General features: G+C 36.4%; 1 protein-coding gene across 1 annotated transcript in view; it reads right to left on the reverse strand.

Annotated features, from left to right (window-relative positions):
• The window catches only part of LOC132522023 (nuclear body protein SP140-like protein), an 87,352-nt gene extending 65,327 nt beyond the window's left edge, over nucleotides 1-22,025 (reverse strand). The window contains 1 exon segment of the mRNA XM_060151889.1: nucleotides 21,859-22,025. Coding sequence (XP_060007872.1) covers nucleotides 21,859-21,890 — 32 coding nt within the window. The 5' untranslated portion in view covers nucleotides 21,891-22,025.

A 22,025-nucleotide genomic window follows, 5' to 3' on the forward strand; every position in this document is an offset into this window, starting at 1 on the left:
AAATCCCTATCAAATTATGAATGGCATTTTTTTCAGAACTAGAACAAAAAATCTTAAAATTTGTATGGAGACACAAAAGACGCTGAATAGCCAAAGCAGACTTGAAGGAAAAAAAATGGAGCTGGAGGAATCAGACTCCCTGACTTCAGACTATACTACAAAGCTACAGTAATCAAGACAGTATGGTACTGGCACAAAAACAGAAATATAGAACAGGATAGAAAGCCCAGAGATAAACCCACGCACCTCTGGTCAACTAACCTATGACAAAGGAGGCAAGGATATACTATGGAGAAAAGACAGTCTCTTCAATAAGTGATGCTGGGAAAACTGGACAGCTACATATAAAAGAATGAAATTAGAACACTCCCTAACACCATAAACAAAAATAAACTCAAAATGGATTAGAGAACTTAATATAAGACTGGACACTATAAAACTTTTAGAGGAAAACATAGGAAGAACACTCTTTGACATAAATCACAGCAAGATCTTTTTTGATCCACCTCTAGAGTAATGGAAATAAAAACAAAAATAAACAAATATGACCTAATGAAACGTAAAAGCTTTTGCAAAACAAAGAAAACTACAAACAAGATGAAAAGACAACCCTCAGAGTGGGAAAAAGTATTTGCAAAAGAATCAATGGACAAAGAATTAATCTCCAAAATATACAAACAACTCATGCAGCTGAATATTACAAAAACTAACAACCCAATCCACAAATGGGCAGAAGACCTAAGTAGACATTTCTCCAAAGAAAACGTACAGATGGCCAAGAAGATGAAAATCTATTCAACATTAGTAATTATTCGAGAGATGCAAATCAAAACTACAATGAGGTATCACCTCACGACAGTCAGAACGACCATCGTCAAAAACTCTACAAACAATAAATGCTGGAGAGGGTGTGGAGAAAAGGGAACCCTCTTGCACTGTTGGTGGGAATATATATTGATACAGCCACTATGGAGAACAGTATGGAGGTTCCTTAAAAAACTAAAAATAGAACTACCATATGACCCAGCAATCCCACTCCTGGGCATTTATCCTGCGAAAACCATAATTCAAAAAGATACACGCACCCCAACGTTCACTGCAGCACTATTTACAATAGCCAGGACAGGGAAGCAACCTAAATGTCCATCAACAGAAAAATAGATAAAGAAGATGTGGTACATATATACAATGGAATATTACTCAGCCATTAATAAGAATGAAATAATGCCATTTGCAGCAACATGGATGGACCTGGAGATTATCATACTAAGTGAAGTAAATCAGACAGAGAAAAACAAATATGATATTGCTTATATGCAGAATCTAAAAAATGTGATACTAATGAACTTATTAACAAAACAGAAGCACACTCACAGACTTAGAAAACAAACTTATGGTTACCAAAGGGGCAAGGTGGGGGGAGGGATAAACTGGGAGTTTGGGATTGACATATACACACTCTGGTATTTAAAATAGATAACCAACAAGGATCTACTGTATACCATAGGGAATTCTGCTAAATATTCTATAATAAGCTAAATGGGAAAAGAATTTGAAGAAGAATAGATACATGTGTATGTATAACTGAATCACATTGCTGTATACCTAAAACTAACACAACATTGTAAATCAACTATACTCCAATATAAAATAAAAATTAAAAAAAATAAAATGACAAGCAAAAAAAGTCTGAATAATATTCCATTATAAGTGTATTCCACATATTCTTTTTTTTTTTTTTTTTTTTTGCGGTACGCGGGCCTCTCACTGTTGTGGCCTCTCCCGTTGTGGAGCACAGGCTCCAGAGGCGCAGGCTCAGCGGCCATGGCTTATGGGCCCAGCCGCTCCGCGGCATGTGGGATCCTCCTGGACCGGGGCATGAACCCGTGTCCCCTGCATTGGCAGGCGGACTCTCAACCACTGCGCCACCAGGGAAGCCCCAGTTGAATTTTTAATAAACAAACAGGTGTATATTATTCTCTCAATGTCAGGAGTTATTTGGTATCTTTTCTCAAGCTAAAAACTGAAACTTGATATTATTTCTCTCCTCTCTCTTCCTATTCCCATCATAAACTTTCTGAGTCTTTGTGGTCTGAAAATATCTTCATTTTACTTTCATACATGCATGAGTACTTGTGTATGTTTAGAATTAAGGTTCAAAATTATTTTTCACTTAAAAATTAGGACATTTTCCTTCATTGTCTTCCTGCGTTCAGTGTCACATATGAAAATTGCAGCTTCCATCAGGTTTTCATTCCTTGTATGTCCATTGCTTTTACTTTCTGGAAACTTTATGATTTGTTTGTTATCTGTGATATTCTAGATTTTCACTAGAATGGTGAAATCCTAGGTATGGGATTTAAAAATTCATTCTCTGTAATGATGGGACTTTTAAGTCTAAAGTTCTAGCTTCCATTCTGAGAATTGTTTTTCCCTCTTTTTATTTCATGTCCTCATTCTCATTCTTTCTCTTCTTCTGAAATTCCATTGGCAGAATGTTGAAACATCAGATTATGCAGTATATCTTAATTTTTTCACATTTTCCAGTTCTTCTAACTAACCTTACTTCAACTGAGTCTATTCAGTTAACACACTTACCTTTGTTTTTATACAAAAATTTTTTAATGAGTTATAATTTATATACCATAAAATTTGGCTGTTTTAAGTTTACAATTCAATGATTTTTAGTTAATGTACAGAGTTCTGCAATCATGAACACAATCCAAACTTAGAACATTTTTATTACCCCAGAAAGTTTGCTCATGGCTATTTGCTGTTGATTCCTATTCCCCAGCTCCAGGCAACCACTACTCTACTACCTGTCTCTGTATATTTCCTTTTTCTGGACCTTTCACATAGATGAAAGCAAAGATTATATGGTCTTTTGCAACTAACTTTTTTCACTGAGCATAATGTCTTCAGGTTTCATCCATGTTGCCTCATGTATTAGTATTTCATTCCTTTTTATTGCTGAATAGAATTATCACATTTTATTTATCCATTCACTAGTAATGGACATTTGGATTGTTTCCACTTTTGGCTATTATGGAAAATGCTGCCATGAATATTTGCACACAAGTCTTTTTGTGGACATATGTTTTTATTTCTACATAGCTACCTAGGAGTGGAATTATTGGGTCATATGATAACATTATTTTAGCTTTTTAAGAAACTGTTTTACAGTGCTTCCAAAGAACCATTTTACATTCCTACCACTAGGAATGTAAGGGCTCTAGTTTTTCCACTATCTTGCTAACGCTTTATGTCTTTGATTGTAGCTAATCCAGTGGGTACACATTGGCATTTTGTTTTGATTTTAATTTGCTTTTTTCCCTAATGGCTAATGATGTTGAGCATTTCACATGTTTATTACCTTCCATATGGCTCCATGGAGAAATATCTATTCAAACCGTTGGCCCATCTTTTAATTGGACTGTTTGTCTAATTATTGAGTTGTAAGAATTCTTTACATATCCAGGTGCAGTTGTTCATTACAAATATGATTGGTTAATATTTTCTTCCAGACTGGGATTAGTCTTTTATTTTCTTAATGGTGTCTTTTGAAGCACAAAAGATTTAAGTTTTGTGAATTCTGATTTATCAACATATTATTTTATGAATCATGCTTTTTGTGTTCCAACTACCTTTTTGTCTAACCCAAAGTCACAAAGATTTTTCTTCCATATTTTCTTCTAAAAGTTTTATCATTTTCTAAATTTGGAGTTTGGGATTAACAGATATACATTACTATATATAAAGTAGATAAACAAAAAGGACCTACTGTATAGCAAAGGGAACTATATTTAATATCTTGTAATAACCTATAATGGAAAAGAATCTGAAAAAGAATATATATGTATATGTATATATATATATATATATATATATATATAGAACGGAATCACTTTGCTGTACATCTGAACCATTATAAATCAACTATACTTCAATAAAAAAATGAAAATTAAAAACAAGTTTTATCATTTTCACTCTCACACACACCCAGTTACACAATTTGTGGGACCCAGGGAAAAAGAAATTAGGGGGACCCTTGTCTACAAACCATTAAGAATTTCAGGACAGTGAAAGCAGAGCAGTAAACCAAGTGCAAGGCCTTGTGCATCTCAATAAGATGCATGGCCCTGAATCTGGCCCTGCTCTTACATTTTGTCTTTGATCCATTTTGAGTTGATTTTTGCAAATGGTGTGAGGTAAGGGTGTAAATTAATCTTTTTGCATGTGGATATCCAAATGTTCTAGCACCATTTGTTGAAGAGACGATCTTTTCCTCCTTGAGTTGCCTTGGCACTTCTGTTGAAAATCAATTGACCCAAAACATCAGTGTTTATTTCTGCACTCTCAATTCTGTTCCATTGATTCTAGATCTATCTTTATGCCAGTGCTTTAATTGTCTTTATTAATGTAGCTTTATAAAAGTATTAAAATCAGGAACTGTAAGTCTTACAACTTTTTCCTTTTTAAGATCATTTTCACTATTCTGGGTCCTTTGCATTTCCACACAAATTTTAAGATCAACTTCTCAATTTCTGTGAAAAGGCCTGCTGGGATTTTGATTTTGCATTGAATCTGCAGATCAATTTGGGAAGAATTGCCATGTTAAAAATACCGAGTCCTCCAATCCATGAACTGTAATTTTCTATTTATTTCGATATTTAATTTTTCTTACAATGTTTTGCAGTTTGGGCATACAAGTCTTATGTTACATTTGTTACGTTTATTCCTAAATATTTTATTATTTTGCCTACTTTTATTTCTGTAAAACAACTTTTAAATTTCTAAGTTTCATAGTTAATTGTTTTATAGAAGCAGTATTATCTCATAAGCTGTGGGAGCATTGAATATACTTATATATATAGTCTTGAAGTCTTGTTCAGTTGGCTCTATTATTTCTATTTCCTCTGATGTTACCAAGAAATGATAAAAGAAGGATCTGAAGGGACCTGGTGTAACCTGGACACTCTTCACTAAGCCATTGTTAACAGTCTGGGGCATAGCATTCCATGCCTTTCCCATCACTTGTTCCAAACTTTACCACAAGTAAAATATTTTTATTACTTTGACTTGTATAAAAATAGGGGCATTATATATATATATATATGTGTGTGTGTGTGTGTGTGTGTGTGTGTGTGTGTGTTTGGCTACATTGGGTCTTCACTGCTGCGCACAGGCTTTCTCTAGTTGTGGCGAGTGGGGGCTACTCTTCATTGTGGTGTGCATGCTTCTCATTGTGGTGGCTTCTCTTGCTGTGGAGCACAGGCTCTAGGTGCACAGGCTTCAGTAGTCGCAGCACATGGGCTCAGTAGTTGCAGCATGTGGGCTCAGTAGTTGTGGCTCATGTGCTCTAGAGCACAGGCTCAATAGTCGTGGCACACGGGCTTAGCTTCTCCCCGGCATGTGGGATCTTCCCAGACCAGGGATCGAACCCGTGTCCTCTGCATTGGCAGGTAGATTCTTAACCACTGTGCCACCAGGGAAGTCCTGGGTCATGATATATTAATCTGAACTTGTTTTTATTCATTAATAAAACTATGCCCTTCTATCCAAATTATTAGAAATAAATAGGTATGTAATACTCTAGCAATATGTATTTACCATAATTTACTCAACCATTCAGCTCAATGGACAATCAGATTTTTTTCAGATTTAGAGGTCAGTGTTATGTAGTCATTGTTCTATTTTGCTATCAAAAAACAACGCTTCAATAAAGACATTTGTACTTATGGGCATCTAACCAATTTATTCGTGCTTTGTGTGCATCAAGTACTCAAGAAAAATCAAGGGACAAAATAGGCAAATTTCCTATGCTATGGCATATGCATTTTGGGAGAAGACAGTCAATGATTAAGACAATAAACACTAAATAAAATAAATAAGTAATTAATTTAGTATGTTAGGGAGTGATAAGGACATAGACAATAAAAATAGAGCCAGATTAGGAGGTTGGGAGTATGCAGGTTGGGTGGGGGGCTGTGGCTGTGATTTTGAGTAGGTTGGTCAAAACAGTCCTCATTGAGAAGGTGACCTGGAGCAAGGATTTTAAGAAGATGGAAAGTTAGTTCAGTAATAGGTATCTGGACAAAGAATATATCACACAGAAGTGAGAGCCAGCACCATGTTCCTAGAGCTGTAGTATGCCTAGTGTAGTCAAGAAACAGCAAAGAGTAGTGTGGCCAGAGAGAAGTGAGGTAGAGGACAGGAGAGAAGGGCTGGATCGTTTCAGGTCCTCTGAACACTCTTAAGGACTTGGCTTTTACTTTGGGGGAAATAGGGAGTCACTGAAAGTTCTGGAGCTTTTGTATATGCATATTGGTGTTTTTATTTTCACAGGATAGGTTCCAAAAGTAGGACTGACTGCTGGGTTAAGCTGTAGTGTATCTTAAAATTTAGTAGATATTGCCACATCTTTCCTGAAAAGGCTCTAGCAATTCATGCTCAACCCAGCAATAAATGTCTGTTTCTCTGAATCTTCTCCCACACTGCAGTGTCATTTACGAAGTTATGTTTGCCAATCTAAGGGGTGAGAAATGGTTTCTCACTACCATTTAATTTGTATGTATTCATATGTTTATTGCACATTTTTATTTTCTCTTCTCTAAGCTTTCTGTTCAAGTCCATTTTCTTTGGAGTTATTTGTCATATTTTATCAGTGGGCTGTGGTCTGTGTATATCAGATATATTAAGCCTTTGTTATATGTGTTGAAAAATTTTTCTACATTGTCTTTTAATGTCTGTATTGTTTTTTTACATTAATTCTATTAAATCTTCCTCTACCTACTTTCTTTTTTTTAACTAATTTTTATTGGAGTATAATTGATTTACAGTGTTAGTTTCTGCTGTGCAGCAAAGTGAATCAGTTATACATATACATATATCCACTCTTTTTTAGATTAGTTTCCCATATAGGTCATTACAGAGTATTGTTTTCTCCAGATATAGGCCCAGGAGTGGGATTGCTGGGACATATGGTAGTTCTATTTTTAGTTTTTAAAGGAACCTCTGTACTGTTCTCCCTAGTGGCTGTACCAATTCACATTCCTGCCAACAGTGCAAGAGGGTTCCCTTTTCTCCACACCCTCTCCAGCATTTATTGCTTGTAGAGTTTTTGATGATGGCCCTTCTGACTGGTGTGAGGTGATATCTCATTGTAGTTTTGATTTGCATTTCTCTAATAATTTTCATGTTGAGCATCTATTTATGTGCTTTTTGGCCATATGTATATCTTCTTTGGAGAAATGTCTGTTTAGATCTTCCACCCATTTTTTGATTGGGTTGTTTATGTTTTGATATTGAGTTGTATGAATTGTTTGTATATTTTGGAGATTAATCCTTTGTCAGTTGCTTCATTTGCAAAAATTTTCTCCCATTCTGAGGGTTGTCTTTTCAACTTGTTTATGGTTTCCTTTGCTGTGCAAAAGCTTTGAAGTTTAATTAGGTCCCATTTGTTTATTTTTGTTTTAATTTTCATTACTCTAGGAGGCAGGTCAGAAAAGATATTGCTGTGATTTATGTCAAAGAGTGTTCAGCCTGTTTTCCTCTAAGAGTTTTATAGTATCGTACCTCACATTTAGGTCTTTAATCCATTTTGAGTTAATTTTTGTGTATGGAGTTAGGGAGTGTTCTAATTTCATTCTTTTACATGTAGCTGTCCAGTTTTCCCAGAACCACTTATTGAAGAGGCTGTCTTTTCTCCATTGTGTATTCTTGCCTCCTTTGTCATGGATTAGGTGACCATGGGTGCATAGGCTTATGGGCTTTCTATCCTGTTCCATTGATCTATATTTCTGTTTTTGTGCCAGTACCATACTGTTTTGATGACTGTAGCTTTGTAGTATAGTCTGAAGTCAGGGAGCCTGATTCCTCCAGCTCTATTTTTCTTTCTCAAGATTGCTTTCTATTCAGGGTCTTTTGTGTCTCCATACAAATTTAAAAATTTTTATTCTAGTTCCGTGAAAAATTCCATTGGTAATTTGATAAGGATTGCATTGACTCTATAGACTACCTTGGGTAGTACAGTCATTTTGACAATATTGATTCTTGCAGTCCAATAACGTGGTATATCTTTCCAGTTTGTGTCATCTTTGATTTCTTTCATCAGCTTCTCATAGCTTTCAGAGTACAAGTCTTTTGTCTCCTTGGTAGGTTTATTCCTAGGTATTTTATTCTTTTTGATGCGATAGTAAGTAGGATTGTTTCTTTAAAAAAGAAAGAAATCCTGCCATTTAGGACAACATGGATGAACCTAGAGGTTCATTATGCTAAGTTAAATAAAGCAGTCACAGAAGGATAAATACTGCATGATTCCACTTACATAAGGTATCTAAAATAGTCAAACTCATAGAAGTAGAGAATTGAATGGTGGTTACCAGTGCTGGGGGTGGGAAATGGGTAATTGTTTTTCAATGGGTATAAAGTTTCAGTTATGCAAGATGAATAAGTCCTAGAGATCTACTATAAAACATAGTACCTATAGTTAACAAATACAAAAAGTGGTTTGGAGGTGATAAATATGTTTAGTACCTTGGTTGTGGTGATGGTATCATGTCCAAACTCATCAAATTTTATACATTAGATATGTGCAATTTTTTGTATATCAATTATACTTCAATAAATCTTTAAAAAATATAGTTACTCACACAAGGGGAAACTGGAAAGAGGAAAGCCAATTTAGGCTTCTGAATTGTGAATGGGGTCAGGAATCAGAGGCACCCTTACTTCAGAAGACAGATTGAGTGGTGGGAGTCAAAACTGGCACAATGAAACTCACCAGTCAACTAGAGGCATCCTTTACACAGAGCCCTAATCAAGTTTTCATGTCTCATTCTTAAATGTAAATGGACACCTGATGGAATCCTTGAGAAGAAACAAATAGTAGGGAAAGAGATGGAAAGTAACTAACTCTCAAAAAAACCTTGTAATAAATGGAATTAAAAAAAAAACTATTGTCTTCAGTAGTAGAAAAACAGTATCGGATTCATTTTTCAAAAAAGATGTATAAAAAAAGAAAGTTTTAAAAAGAGGTTTTGGAAATTAAAAATATGATGGCAGAGATTTAAAAATCACTAGAATGAATGAATGAGCTGAGAAAATTTTACAGATGGTAGATTCAAAAGAAAAAAAATATAAAGAACTGCCCCAAGACCCTGAAAAGCAGGAAGCTTGTAGAGGATAAACCTAGGAGACCTAATATCCAACTAACATGAATTCCAAAAGATAGGAGAAAGCAGAAGGGAGGAAATAACTGAAGAACTATTACAAGCAAAATTGTGAGACTTAAAATAAGTAGGTTTCCATTTGAAAGGGCCCTGGAGTACCCAGAACAATGAATAAAACCAACCCTCACACTAAGGCAATTAAAAGAACAAGAGAAATCTCCTGAAAGAACAAACAATGAAACAGATCTCTCCAGTCTGTCAGACCCTGAATTGAAAAAGGAGGTAATAAAATTGCTGAAGGAATTAAGAAACACTATTGATAGAAATTGCAGATCACTGTAATACAGAACTAGAAATTATAAAGAGGAGCCAATCAAATTTAGACAACTCAATTGCTGAGATGAAAACTGAGCTAAAGGCAATAAATCTGTTGCATTTCTTTACACTGACAATGAAATATCAGAAAGGGAAAGTTAAAAAAAAAAAAGCAGTCACTTTTAAAATTGCATCAAAACCCCCCCAAAACTTAGGAATAAACCTGACCAAGGAAGTGAAAGACTTATATGCTGAGACTATAAAACATTGATAAAGGAAATCAAAGATTTCTGCGGAAAAATACAAGACAATATTAGGAGAAGTCCACTTAGTAAGATTTATATCCATAAGATCAACAAACTCAAACCAATAGTTTTCCCCTATGCCAGCAATAAAAATTTAGAAAATGTAAAAGAAAAATGAGTTCCCATTTATAAATATAATTGTAAAATGCCTAGCACTAAATTTACCCAATGAGCTTACCATAGGGATCATTAAAAAACAATAACTTTACTGTAGAACTTGAATATGTACTTGAATAAATAAAGAGACATGCCATCTTTCTAGTTGGGACCATTCAGAATTTTTTAAATTTTAATTTAATTTTTAAATTTTAATTTAAAATTTAATTTAAATCTATATATTCATTCAATGTCTATTGACTGAATCCCAGAAAGATGGGTTATACTACAGAACATTAACAATTGGTCCCAACATTTATCTAGAAGAGAAAGAACTCAAGAATATCTATGAATATTTTGAAAATAGGAATGATAAAGAGTTTTACCTATAAAGCCATAGTAACTAAAATATTTCAGTGTTGAAAGAGGAATAAAAAAATAGAATCATGGATCAGAACAAGGATCACCTATATATAAAAGGTAATCTAGTATATGTTTAAAATGTTCTTTCAAATCAGTAGTTAAACTACTAAGTTAATGTTATTGCATAAATGGTCCTTTTTTGAAGGAAAAAAATGGTAGTTCTGTAGCTCATTCCATTTGCAAAAACAAATCTCCCGTGGAATTAAGAAAGAAATATAAACCAACCAAAAAAACAACTAAGCAAACTATAAAACATTTTATCTTTCCTTTTTTCTTTCCTTTCTATCTGCCATTCTATTGGCCACTGTCCCTTATTCAAAGAAAATTTTTGCAAATACCTTACCAGGAGTCCTTACAAAATTCATGATTATTTCCATTTTCACAGAGATTCCATTAAATATCCTGATCTTTCAACTTGCTGACCTTCTTATCTCTAATAATCTTGTCTTCCACTTGATTTCTGCAACTTTCTTCCATGGCCATACTTTAGACTTCATCATTTCTCCAATTTATGCGTGCTCCAAAATCTCAGACTCAAATATGACCACTGCCTCATCTATTGCAGGTCATGTCTTCTAACACCTGCACTCCAATGAATCTGTGATCCCCTACTCTCAGGTTCCCAATTCTGCTACATTTTTTAAAAATTTTTCATAATTGCTTCTATGTCTTCACTTTTCTTACCCACCTAAATTCATGATATACTGTTATATTCCAGTGTTCTTAACCTTGGCTATACATTAGAATCTACTAAGGAGTTTTAAAACATTCTAATATCCAAATACAACTGGGAAGGGGATCAGTAAGTTCAAAGCTCCCCATCATGCAGTCAAGTTCTAGGACTGCTATTAAACTCTGCCTCTTAAATTCACCTTTAACTTCCTCGTTCACATCTCCCTCCAGTGAATTTATCTAATATATCGATAACCCTGGATAAAATCAGATTAGCCCCTCTTCCACTCATCAGCACCCAAGCTATCTGGAGAAAAAAAAAAACAAGCATGCTAAGTGCTCTCCCTTTAAGTTTATAATCATTAAGCTGAAATGGATTCTCGGTGCTGTTGAGTAATCGTACATCATGCTACTCATTTCACTTTTTCCTTCCCTGAATGACTGTTTTACAGGTTTTCTATCCTCAAACTCTTCCAACCCTTTCTCTCCCTCTCAACTGAGAATGTAGATGCAAAACAGAAGAATGTAACTGCATCCTCTCACCATGGAATACATCAGCCTACCTACATGGGCACCCATTGGCCTTCCCTCCTGTTACAGTGCACAGACTGCCTCTCTTCAGCCTAAGGACAATCCCCCCACTTGGGCACTGTTTTCCATTACCTCTCCCTGACTCAGGCACAATCAATACAGAATCATTCTTTCTCACTTCTGCTTCAACAACTTTTCCTTCTCTATTGGACTATTACTATCAACATACAGCATGCTTCAATATTACCCATTTAAAAATATCCCTACACTCAGATTACCTCTCCTGTTGTGTTTCTTGTTTGAAATTGTCCATATTAACTGTCTCCAGTTTTCCACCTCAGTCTCTCTTGCACACATTCAAGTTTTACCCCTACCAATACCCTATACATAATATTTTGGGTTTATGTTTTCCCTGACCTCCACACTGCCAAACCCAAAGGCCAATTCTCAGTCCTCCTCTCACTTTATCCCTCAACCTCATGGACATTGATAAACTTCTCCCTTCTGGAAATGCTTTCTTCATTTGGCTCCTGAGAGCCATGCCTTTATGGCTTTCCAACTATCTCCTTGACTATTCCTACTCTTTTGCATGTATTCAACTACTCAAGGACAGTTCTCTTACCTCTTTTCTATCTGCACTCCTTCCCTGTGTAATCATATCTATTCCCATGGCTCTGGATACCAGCCACACATGGACAATTCCCAAATGTGCATCTCTACCTCATATCTCTCCCCTGGACTCCAGATTTATATTCAACCATCTTCACTTTGATGACACAGGTAGGCTTTTTACAATTAGCAGGCAGCAACTGATCACTGATCTTCTGAGTCACCTCTTGAAACCTGCTTATTTTCTAATTTTTCCATATATAGGATTTAGTAAATACATATAACAGCACCTATGAGGTATATGCTCTTATTATCCCATTTTACAGATGAAGAAACAGAGGTACAGAGATGTTAAGCAATATCCCCAAGGCCACATAATTATTGAAGAACAGAGTGAGGCTTTGGACCAGAGTCCAGGCCCTTTAATCACTACACAATGTTGCCATCTAGGCAAATGACAACGCTCTCCTTTAATTTCTTTGGCTAAAACATTTCCAGTCTTCTATGACACTTCTCTTCCTCTCATACTTAATGTCTGATCCATCTTTGACTGTTCTTGGCTTTACCATAGAAATATATCCAGTATCCCACCCTTTTTCTTTATATTCATTGCACCAACCTGGTCCCAACCACCATCATCTCTTGCCTGGCTACTGTCATAGCTACCAAATAGTCTTCTTGTTTCCACTCATGTCATATTGCAGCTGTTCTCCAAACATCAAACATAAGCAAAAGAGATCTTTTAAAAACTGGAATCAGATTACTTCACTCTATTGAAAACCCTCCAATGACTCCCCACTCTATTTTGAATAAAATATAAAGTCTTGACCATGACCCATGAGAAACATGACCTTCCAACCTCATTTTCTACTACTCCTCTTCTAGATCACTGCCCTTTGGCACCTTAACCTCCAAGCCTTCTTCAGACATTCCAAGCATGTTTCTATGCCTGACTTTTCATTGGCTGTTTCCTCTACTTAGAACATTTCTTCAGGAATTGGCATGGTGCTTTTCCTCAATACATTCATGACTCTCATCAAATACTAACCTCTCAGAAAGCCCTCCCAGGACATCCTGTCTAAAATTGCACTCCCATTACACTCTATCCATGTACCCCATATGCTTTTTTCTTTATACTCTTACCACTTTCTGTCATTAAATTATACATTTATTTGTTCATTTGTTTACTATTTGTCTCTCACTGGAATGTCATTTCCATTAGGGCGGGGACTTGGTCTGCTTTGCTCACCATGATATTCCAGCATCTCATTAAGTTCTGAAAACATGGTATCGGGAAATATTTGTGAATGAATGAATAAAGTATTCGTATAATATATAGGAGAATATGGTTAGAATTCTGAGTATATAAAAGGCATTTTAAAAAAAGCATAAGGAGGATAACATGGGTGAACTTGAGTATAAAAACGGATATGGATACATGTACCCCAATGTTAATCGCAGCATTATTTAAATTGCCAAGATATGGAAGCAACTTAAGTGCCCATCAACAGACGAATGTATAAATAAGGCATGATGCACACACACACACACATACACACACACACACACACACACACACACACTGGAATGTTACTCAGCCATTAAAAAAATAAAATTTTGCTATTTGCAATAATGTGAATGGACCTAGAGTATTGTGCTTAGTGAGACAAGTCAGATAGAAAAAGACAAATACTCTGTTATCACTTATATATGGAATCTAAAATATAAAACAAATGAATGTATATAACAAAACAGCAACAGATTTACAGATACAGAGAACAAGCTAGTGGTTACTAGCTTGTGAGGAGAGGGAAGTGGGGAGGGGCAAGATAGGCATATGAGATTAAGAGACACAAACTACTATGTATAAAATAAATAAGCAACAGGCATATATTGTATAGCACATGGAAATATATCCATTATTTTGTAATAACTTTAAATGGAGTACAATCTATAAAAAATCGAATTCCTGTGTTGTACACCTAAAACTCATGTAATATTGTAAATCAACTCTACTTCAATTAAAAATAATAAAAAAATTTTTTAAATTGTATGTGATTTTTGAATAAAATGGGAAAATGAAACTAGACTATAGGTTAACCCTTGGTTAGTATCCACATAAAATAATGTAAACAAAAATTCATCAGAGGGTAGGATCGAACAGTTTGAGGCAGGCCAGAAGTCCAGTATAGAACAATTAGAAGAGCTGGGTAGAATACCAGAAAATGATTTTAAAGTGACTAGAGAGCTACAGAAGCAACAGAGTCTGCAGAGACTAAGGTTCTAGAGACTGGAGACCTTTGGGAGCTGAGAAGCTATAATTGTTATTTTTCAGGGTGGTGGCTGGTATTTGCTGATTCTGGGAACAGAGGCTGAGAATTTGGGCTTGGCCAAGACCAAAGAGTGTTACTCTTAGCAGGGAACACAGAGAGCTTGTGACAGTCACACAGGGCTGGAGACTTGAGGGGCCTCAACACACAACCCATTCTTCTTCCCAAGATATTTGGTAAAGTTTTTAAGGCCAGGAGGTTGGAATAAAAATGTAAAAAGTCTCTGAAAAGCAAAGCAGAATTACCTGAAGGCTCACCATGCAGAAAAGGCAAAGACAATCATGATGAGGTCCAGAGAACATAAAGGGAGAGAGTTGAAAGCTCTGAAGGGAGTGATGATGTGGCTTTGGAATCTGTAGCCTTTTTGTCCCATGAGAGCACTTGTAAATTCTGAACATAGCTAGAAGCTAAGAATCTGGACTTGGCATAGGCAAAGGGCTGTAACTGGAGGACAAAGAAACTAGCAGAACTTCTGATGGTCATTTGGAGTTGGAGTGCAAAGTTAGAGACTTCAAGGAAATTAAAAACTTGGTTGGTTTTCTCAAGAACTTTTTTCATTTCTAAAGCTGCATGAAGAAAGAGGGTGAAAATATGACAAAAGCTTTGAAAAGCAGAGAAAACTTGATTGCTCTCTCTCAGTTGAAAGCCCTGGATGTCCTCATCTGTGATCAGGGCAAACCAGAGGTATATTAAATCTTATCAAAAAATGCATACTAATCTTGAGTCATTTCATGCCCTGAATGTGTAATGTAGTCTGCCTCATTGTTTTACTTGCTTAGCAGAGGAAAGGGGAATCACTCTTATGTGGAAGAGAATATTTGGGGGCTCCATGTCTTGCATACACAATGTCTGGCATTCAATCAAAAATTAATAGGCATGTCAAAAGATAGGACTATAAGACCAAACCAAGAAAAAAAAAGATGATGGAAGCAAGTGCACAGATGATCCAGAGATTGGACTTAGCACATAAAATCTGTGATTAACATGGTCAAGAAAATGGATGAAATGATGGAGAAAATAGAAAGTCAGATAATTCTACCAGAGAATTGGAATCTACAAAAAATAATGAAATGGAATATTTAGATCTAAAAATACAATTTTAAAAATGAAACTTGTTGGTAGTATTTAGCAGAAGATTGGATTAAAAAGACAACACTTTTCGATTGGCCAACTAGACGATAGATACCTCAATAAAAGACAACCAACTAAAGTACAGACATTTAAAAAATGGAAAAATGCAGAAAAGCATGAAAGGAATATGTGAGAGACAGTCAAAAGGTCTAGTATAATCTGCTTTTGAGCCCTAGAGAGAGGAGGAAGCTGGGAGGAGGGCAGAAGAAATATTTGAAGAGTTAACGGCTAAGGATTTTCCAAAACAGATAAAAGGCATCAACTCACAAATTCAAGCAACTGTGAAAACACCAACAGGTTAAATGCAAAACAAAAACAATAAAAAAACAAACAAACAAATCTAGACTCACTACAGTTTAAATGCTAAGAGAAAATCCTAGAAGCAGTCAGAGAAAACTTCAAGAGCCACTATCAAACCTCAAGCCATAGACTTTGAAAAATGGCAGTTAATCAATCAATCAATCACTTAGTCAATGACCATAAGTTTCCGGTGTGGTAGGTCAGGATTCAAAACATCTCAATCTCTCCCAACTCCCACAAGCAGTACAGAGTTCTGTTGAAAAAAACTTGAGTTGGAAAAAGCATTTAAACATGTTATTAATCATAGAAGAGATGAAACCACCATAACGATTTGCCAGGCAAAAGTAAAGGGGAAGGAGAAACCAGAGAGGTAAGCAAAGCACAGAGACACTTTTGATTTGAGGGCATCTGCTGACCCCAGAGAATCAGGACAGCCTTAAGGAGTGAGAGAGACAGAAATAAAGTCTAGAGTCCACACAGGGTGTAGAGTCCAATGGGAGTCCAGACCCTGACCTTGACATATTCATGGTGAGAATAAGTGGAGGGACATCTCTGAATATACTGAATTGTATTCCCAGTTAAATCACCTGGGTTCCCCCAGGTTCTCTCAGCCCCTGAACATGTGCTAAACAGTTCCCAAATTGGTGCGTCCCGAGGCACCTGGTTGTAGCAAACAGAAATCCTTTCCAAAGCCTAGTACCTTCACTGTGGTCCCAGATTTTACCCATAAATAATTTTTCTAAATATGATGCTAGTACATAGTCAAAGATAACCAGCTACATAAGCAAAATAATCTTTGTGAATAGAGTGTGGAAAGGAAAAAAATAGTAACTTTATAGTGGAAAAGCCTGGCAAACACTACCTAAACCAAATGATCAAGGCCAGCATTCCTGGAGATAAGTCAGGTTGACATATCCCCTGATACGAGGTGATGAGAAGGGCATTTCACCTCTGTGGTTTTCTTTCATAAAACCTATAACCCCATTATAATCATGAGAAGGACATCAAGACAAACCAAAATTGAAAGATTCTACAAAATGCCTGATCAGTACTCTTCAAACTGTCAAGGTTGTGAAAGACAAGGAAAGACTGAGAAACTGTCACAGACCAGAAGAGAAGAGCTGATGGGATGGCTCAATGCAATGTGGTATACTGGATTCAATCCCACAAAAGAAAACGGACATTGGTGGAAAAACTGGTGAAACTGAAAAAAGTCTGGGCTTTAGTTAGCAGTAACCTACTAACTAATATTGGGTTTTATTAGTTTCAACAAATGTACCACAATAATGTAAGAGGATAACAACACAGGAAATGAAACTGGGTGTACAGTATTAGAAACTGCTGTACTATCTTTGCAACTTTTCTGTAAATATAACATTATTCCAAAATAAAAAGTTTATTTAAAAAAAGAAATCTGTGAGTGAGAACTGGCAGAAACAACAGAAAACAGGGTCACAAACACCTCATATATTGAAAGTATCAGATGCCAAATACAAAACTTCTTTAATCTGTGTAAGTCTTTTTATTAAGAAAGAAAGTCTATAGCAAACATCATTCATAATTGTATAATGGTAAAGGACTTCCCTTTGGGACTGGAATCAAGATAGAGATGATTACTATCACTACTTATACTCGCCATGTACAAAGTCCTAGCCCACACAGTAAGGCAAGAAAAAGAAGTAGGAAGTATAAGAATTAGATTGAAAGTAACAAAATAGTCATTATGTATACATTATATAAATTTATATCTCTATACAAAATATATATCTCCATACAATTTATTAGAATTTTTTAAAGTTTGGCAGTTTCAATTTATTTTTATATCTTAGTAACAAGCAGCTAGAAAGTTGATTTTTAAATTATATAGATATCATAGCACAAAGATCTCAAGTATCTATGAATAAATCTAGCAGAAGTATAAGACTTCTAGACAGAAAAGTTTAAATTTTATTAGAAAATATTTTTAAATTAATATATATATACCATATTAATGAGATGGAAGACAAGATTGTAAAGATGTCAATTCTCTTCAGATTGACCTATAGAGTCAATGCAATCCTAACCAAAATCTCGACAAGATTTTGACAAGCTGATTTGGAGATGCAAAGGGCCAAGACACTTTGGAAGAAGAAAAGAACATGGGAAGATTTACTCTTCAAGAGTTCACGTGAAGTTGTTGTCGCCATGACAGTGTGGAAACACATAAGGAGAGGCTGTCATAGGTCAATGGCAGAGAAGAGAGTGCACAGAAACAGACCCTGCACATATGGCCCCTTGGCTAATGGGAAAGGGAGCACTACAGATCAGTGGGGAAAGGGATGGTTTAACAGATTAAAGGATTCTCAGACAAAAATTCATAAGAATTAAAGTAGAAGCTTTAACCGTAGATCAGACGGGAAGTAATATGGTCTCAGATAAGACAGGAAATGTGGGGGGAAAAACACAAAAACATTCACTCAGCGTAAGGCTGTGGGTGGTGGGAGAGCTGCCCAGGTCATGCTGGAACGAAATGGGCTGTAAAACCAGGGCAGGCATATGAACAAGAAAGTAAAGCAACACTTGAAACCAAACTGCAAATAGAATCAATCTGGAAGGATAACCCAGAGGATGAAGAAAACATCCCCAAAGCACTGAACATCACACAAAAATCTAAATAATAAAGCAAGAGCATGAAGATAGGGTGATAAAATAACAATATGTGACTTCAAGTGGAGTTGGAAGAGCTGTAGAAACAAATTAAGATCCCCCCAAATAAACAAATCAACTTAAAAAAAACCCCAAGAAACCAAAAACTACTAAAAATTAAATAATTGTCATGAAGAAAAGTTTGAGACAACCATCACAAGCAGAAAGTAAAAAGCTAAAGAGATGAAAGATTAGGGACAGATAAAAGCTGTGAAGGCTGAAGTTGCTCCAGTGGAAGAATAATTTTGCCCCAAAATTGAAATAGAAAATCGTTTTGGTGATACTAGAGGAGAAACTTACCCTGAAGTAAAGGTAGAATTGAATCTATCACCTTAAAAACACAAGGGCTATATTTAAAGACTGTGCACACAGAATTTATCAATAACTTTCTGCATCACTTTATTTATTCATAATAACAAGGGTACATCTATTTTATAAAATCAATACAATAATGAGGCTATAAAGTTTAAGCTTTAATAAGATAAAGTCACCACAACAAAGTGAAAGGGCAAGGAAAGCATATTTATAAGTTTCAGAATTTTAGCAAATTCTCCCTTACAGTTAAAGAAAGAACAATCACCTCAACTCACTAACACTGGCAATAAATCAACCAGCACTTCATAGAAGAGGCCAATAGACAAAAAGACTGTTCAACCTCTCATGTAATCAGGAGGGTAAAGTTAACAAGATGCAACTCTTGATCCACCACCTCTGCAAAGTTTGGGTGTGGGGAGATGGCTCACCTAAATCTTGTAGGTGAATACATTGGTTCAGCTACTTAGAAAGGCCGTTTGCAGAATCTATAAACAATTAAACATTAGTACCCTTTGCCTCAGCAATTCCATTTTTTTGGTTATTGACACAAGACAAACACTTTTATATGTACAAAAATATAAAGAAATACATCATCATTGTTATCACTGCTTCTTCGTAAAAGTGAACAATTGAAAATGATCTAAATGTCTGTCAATAGGGTGGGGAGGAGGGATGCTTTAAAAACCATGGTGTATGGGGCTTCCCTGGTGGCGCAGTGGTTAGGAACCCGCCTACCAATGCAAGCGACATGGGTTTAAGCCCTGGTCTGGGAAGATCCCACATGCTGCGGAGCAACTAAGCCTGTGTGCCACAGCTAGTGAGCCTGTGCTCTAGATCCCACGAGCCACAACTACTGAAGCCTACATGCTGCAACTACTGAAGCCCACACGCCTAGAGCCCATGCTCCGCAACAAGAGAAGCCACTGCAATAAGCCTGCACTCCGCAACAAAGACCCAATGCAGCCAAAAATAAAAAAACAAAACAAACAAAAAAACAAACTATGGTGTAAGTCAGAATGGCCATCATCAAAAAATCTAGAAACAATAAATGCTGGAGAGGGTGTGGAGAAAAGGGAACACTCTTGCACTGCTGGTGGGAATGTAAATTGGTACAGCTACTATGGAGAATAGTATGGAGATTCCTTAAAAAACTAAAAATAGAGCTACCATATGACCCAGCAATCCCACTCCTGGGCATATATCTGGAGAAAACCATACTTGGAAAAGATACACGCACCCCAATGTTCATAGCAGCACTATTTACAATAGCCAAGATGTGGAAGCAACCTAAATGTCCATCAACAGATGAACAGAGAAAGAAGATTGGTATATTTATACAATGGAATATTACTCAGCCATAAAAAAGAATGAAATAATGCCATTTGCAGCAACATGGAGGGATCTAGAGGTGAAGTAAGTCAGACAGAGAAAGACAAATCTCATATGATATCACTTATTTGTGGAATCTAAATATGATACAAATGAACTTATTTACAAAACAGAAACAGACTCACAGACATAGGAAACAAACTTATGGTTACCAAAGGGGAAACATGGGGAGAGGGATAAATTAGGAATTTTGGAGTAACATATACACACTAGTATACAAAGTAGACAAACAACAAGGACCTACTGTATAGCACAGGGAACTATACTCAATATTTTGTAAAACCTATATGGGAAAAGAATCTGAAAAAGAATATATATTTTTATATGTATATATGTGTGTGTATGTGTATATATATATATATATATATATATATATATATATATATATATATAACTGAATCATTTTGCTCTACACCCGAAACTAACACCATATTGCAAATCAACTATACTTCAATTAAATAAACAAACAATAAAAACGATGGTGTATCCATTCTACGGGATAGTATTGGGTTGGCCAACAAGTTCGTTCGGATTTTTCTGTAACCTCTTACGGAACTTTTTGGCCAACCCAATATATAGCTGTTAAAAAGAATGAGACGAGCCTATGGCTATTAAAGTCAGTGAAAATGCAAAATGGCATTCACAATATGAATCCGTTTTTTAAAAAAACAGGATTCAAATTTTGTATTTAAGAAAATGAGTTATATATGTAAATGCAAAGAAAAGGATCTGGAAGGTTATGCCTGCGACTCTAACAGGACTGGTATTGGAAGCTGCAAGTGGGTGAGTGGTGAACAGGACTTTTTCCCTCTATATACTTCTGTATCGTTTGAAATTTTATGAGCAAGAATGCATAATGTATTTCTTTTGTATTAAAAAAATCAAAAAATTTAAAATATTAAGTAGTGGTATTTCTGACCCATTACTAGAGAAAAAGATAGGATTTCTACTCTTTTTCTTGTAGAGGTGTAACCTATTCCAGAACAGAAAACGAAACCAAACATAAAATTACTCAGCCTGTGCTAGCTCTTTGCAGTTTGGGGTATTTCTCTTCCCTTTAATTTCTTTGCTCGGGATCTCTGGAGGAAGAACCCAGGCCCCCAGCTAGAACTGGGAATAGTGGTCCTGTCCACAGGACAGATACGAGACCGACAGCACCACCCAGGGTTTGAGAATAAATCAGGGGTTTCTCCTGAATTTTTTATTTTCGAAACTACCTTCTTCGAAATGACCTGTGTGAAGGTAGAACTGACCTGAGGGGAACGAGAGTGACCTGGGGCCACAAGGAAATAAATCCTCGCTGCAAAGCCTCAGGAAGGACTGCTGCCTTCAGACAGGCCTGCCGGCTGAGCAGTAGCTGCAAAACAAGTAGTCACCTGTGTTGTGGCTGCAGGACTCAACCAGCAGGCGCCCTGCGGCAGTTTAAAATCCCTTCCTCATTATACATTCCTGCCCTTCATTACACTGCAGGTGACTGTTCCCCTACACCAGGCGTAAAGCAGAGGTTTAGTGCAGAGTCCAAAGGACAGCACTGAAGCAGCAGCGAGACCAGAGCGAAAGGTGGGAGGAAGGGGGAGAAAGACTGACCTGCTGCTGAGCTCGCTGCCCCCACCAGCCATCTTCCCGCCCAGCCTGGCCTGGGCCTGAGCTTGGCCTCCGACCCCTCCAGGCTCTTCAGCCTCGGTCCGGTCCCGGGAGGCTGCTGGAGCCCTGAGCCCTGAGCCCTGAGCAGGAAGTCTGCTCTTGGGACTCCC

This window comes from Lagenorhynchus albirostris, chromosome 6 (genome assembly GCF_949774975.1).
Source record: "Lagenorhynchus albirostris chromosome 6, mLagAlb1.1, whole genome shotgun sequence".
NCBI classification, from domain to species: domain Eukaryota; kingdom Metazoa; phylum Chordata; class Mammalia; order Artiodactyla; family Delphinidae; genus Lagenorhynchus; species Lagenorhynchus albirostris.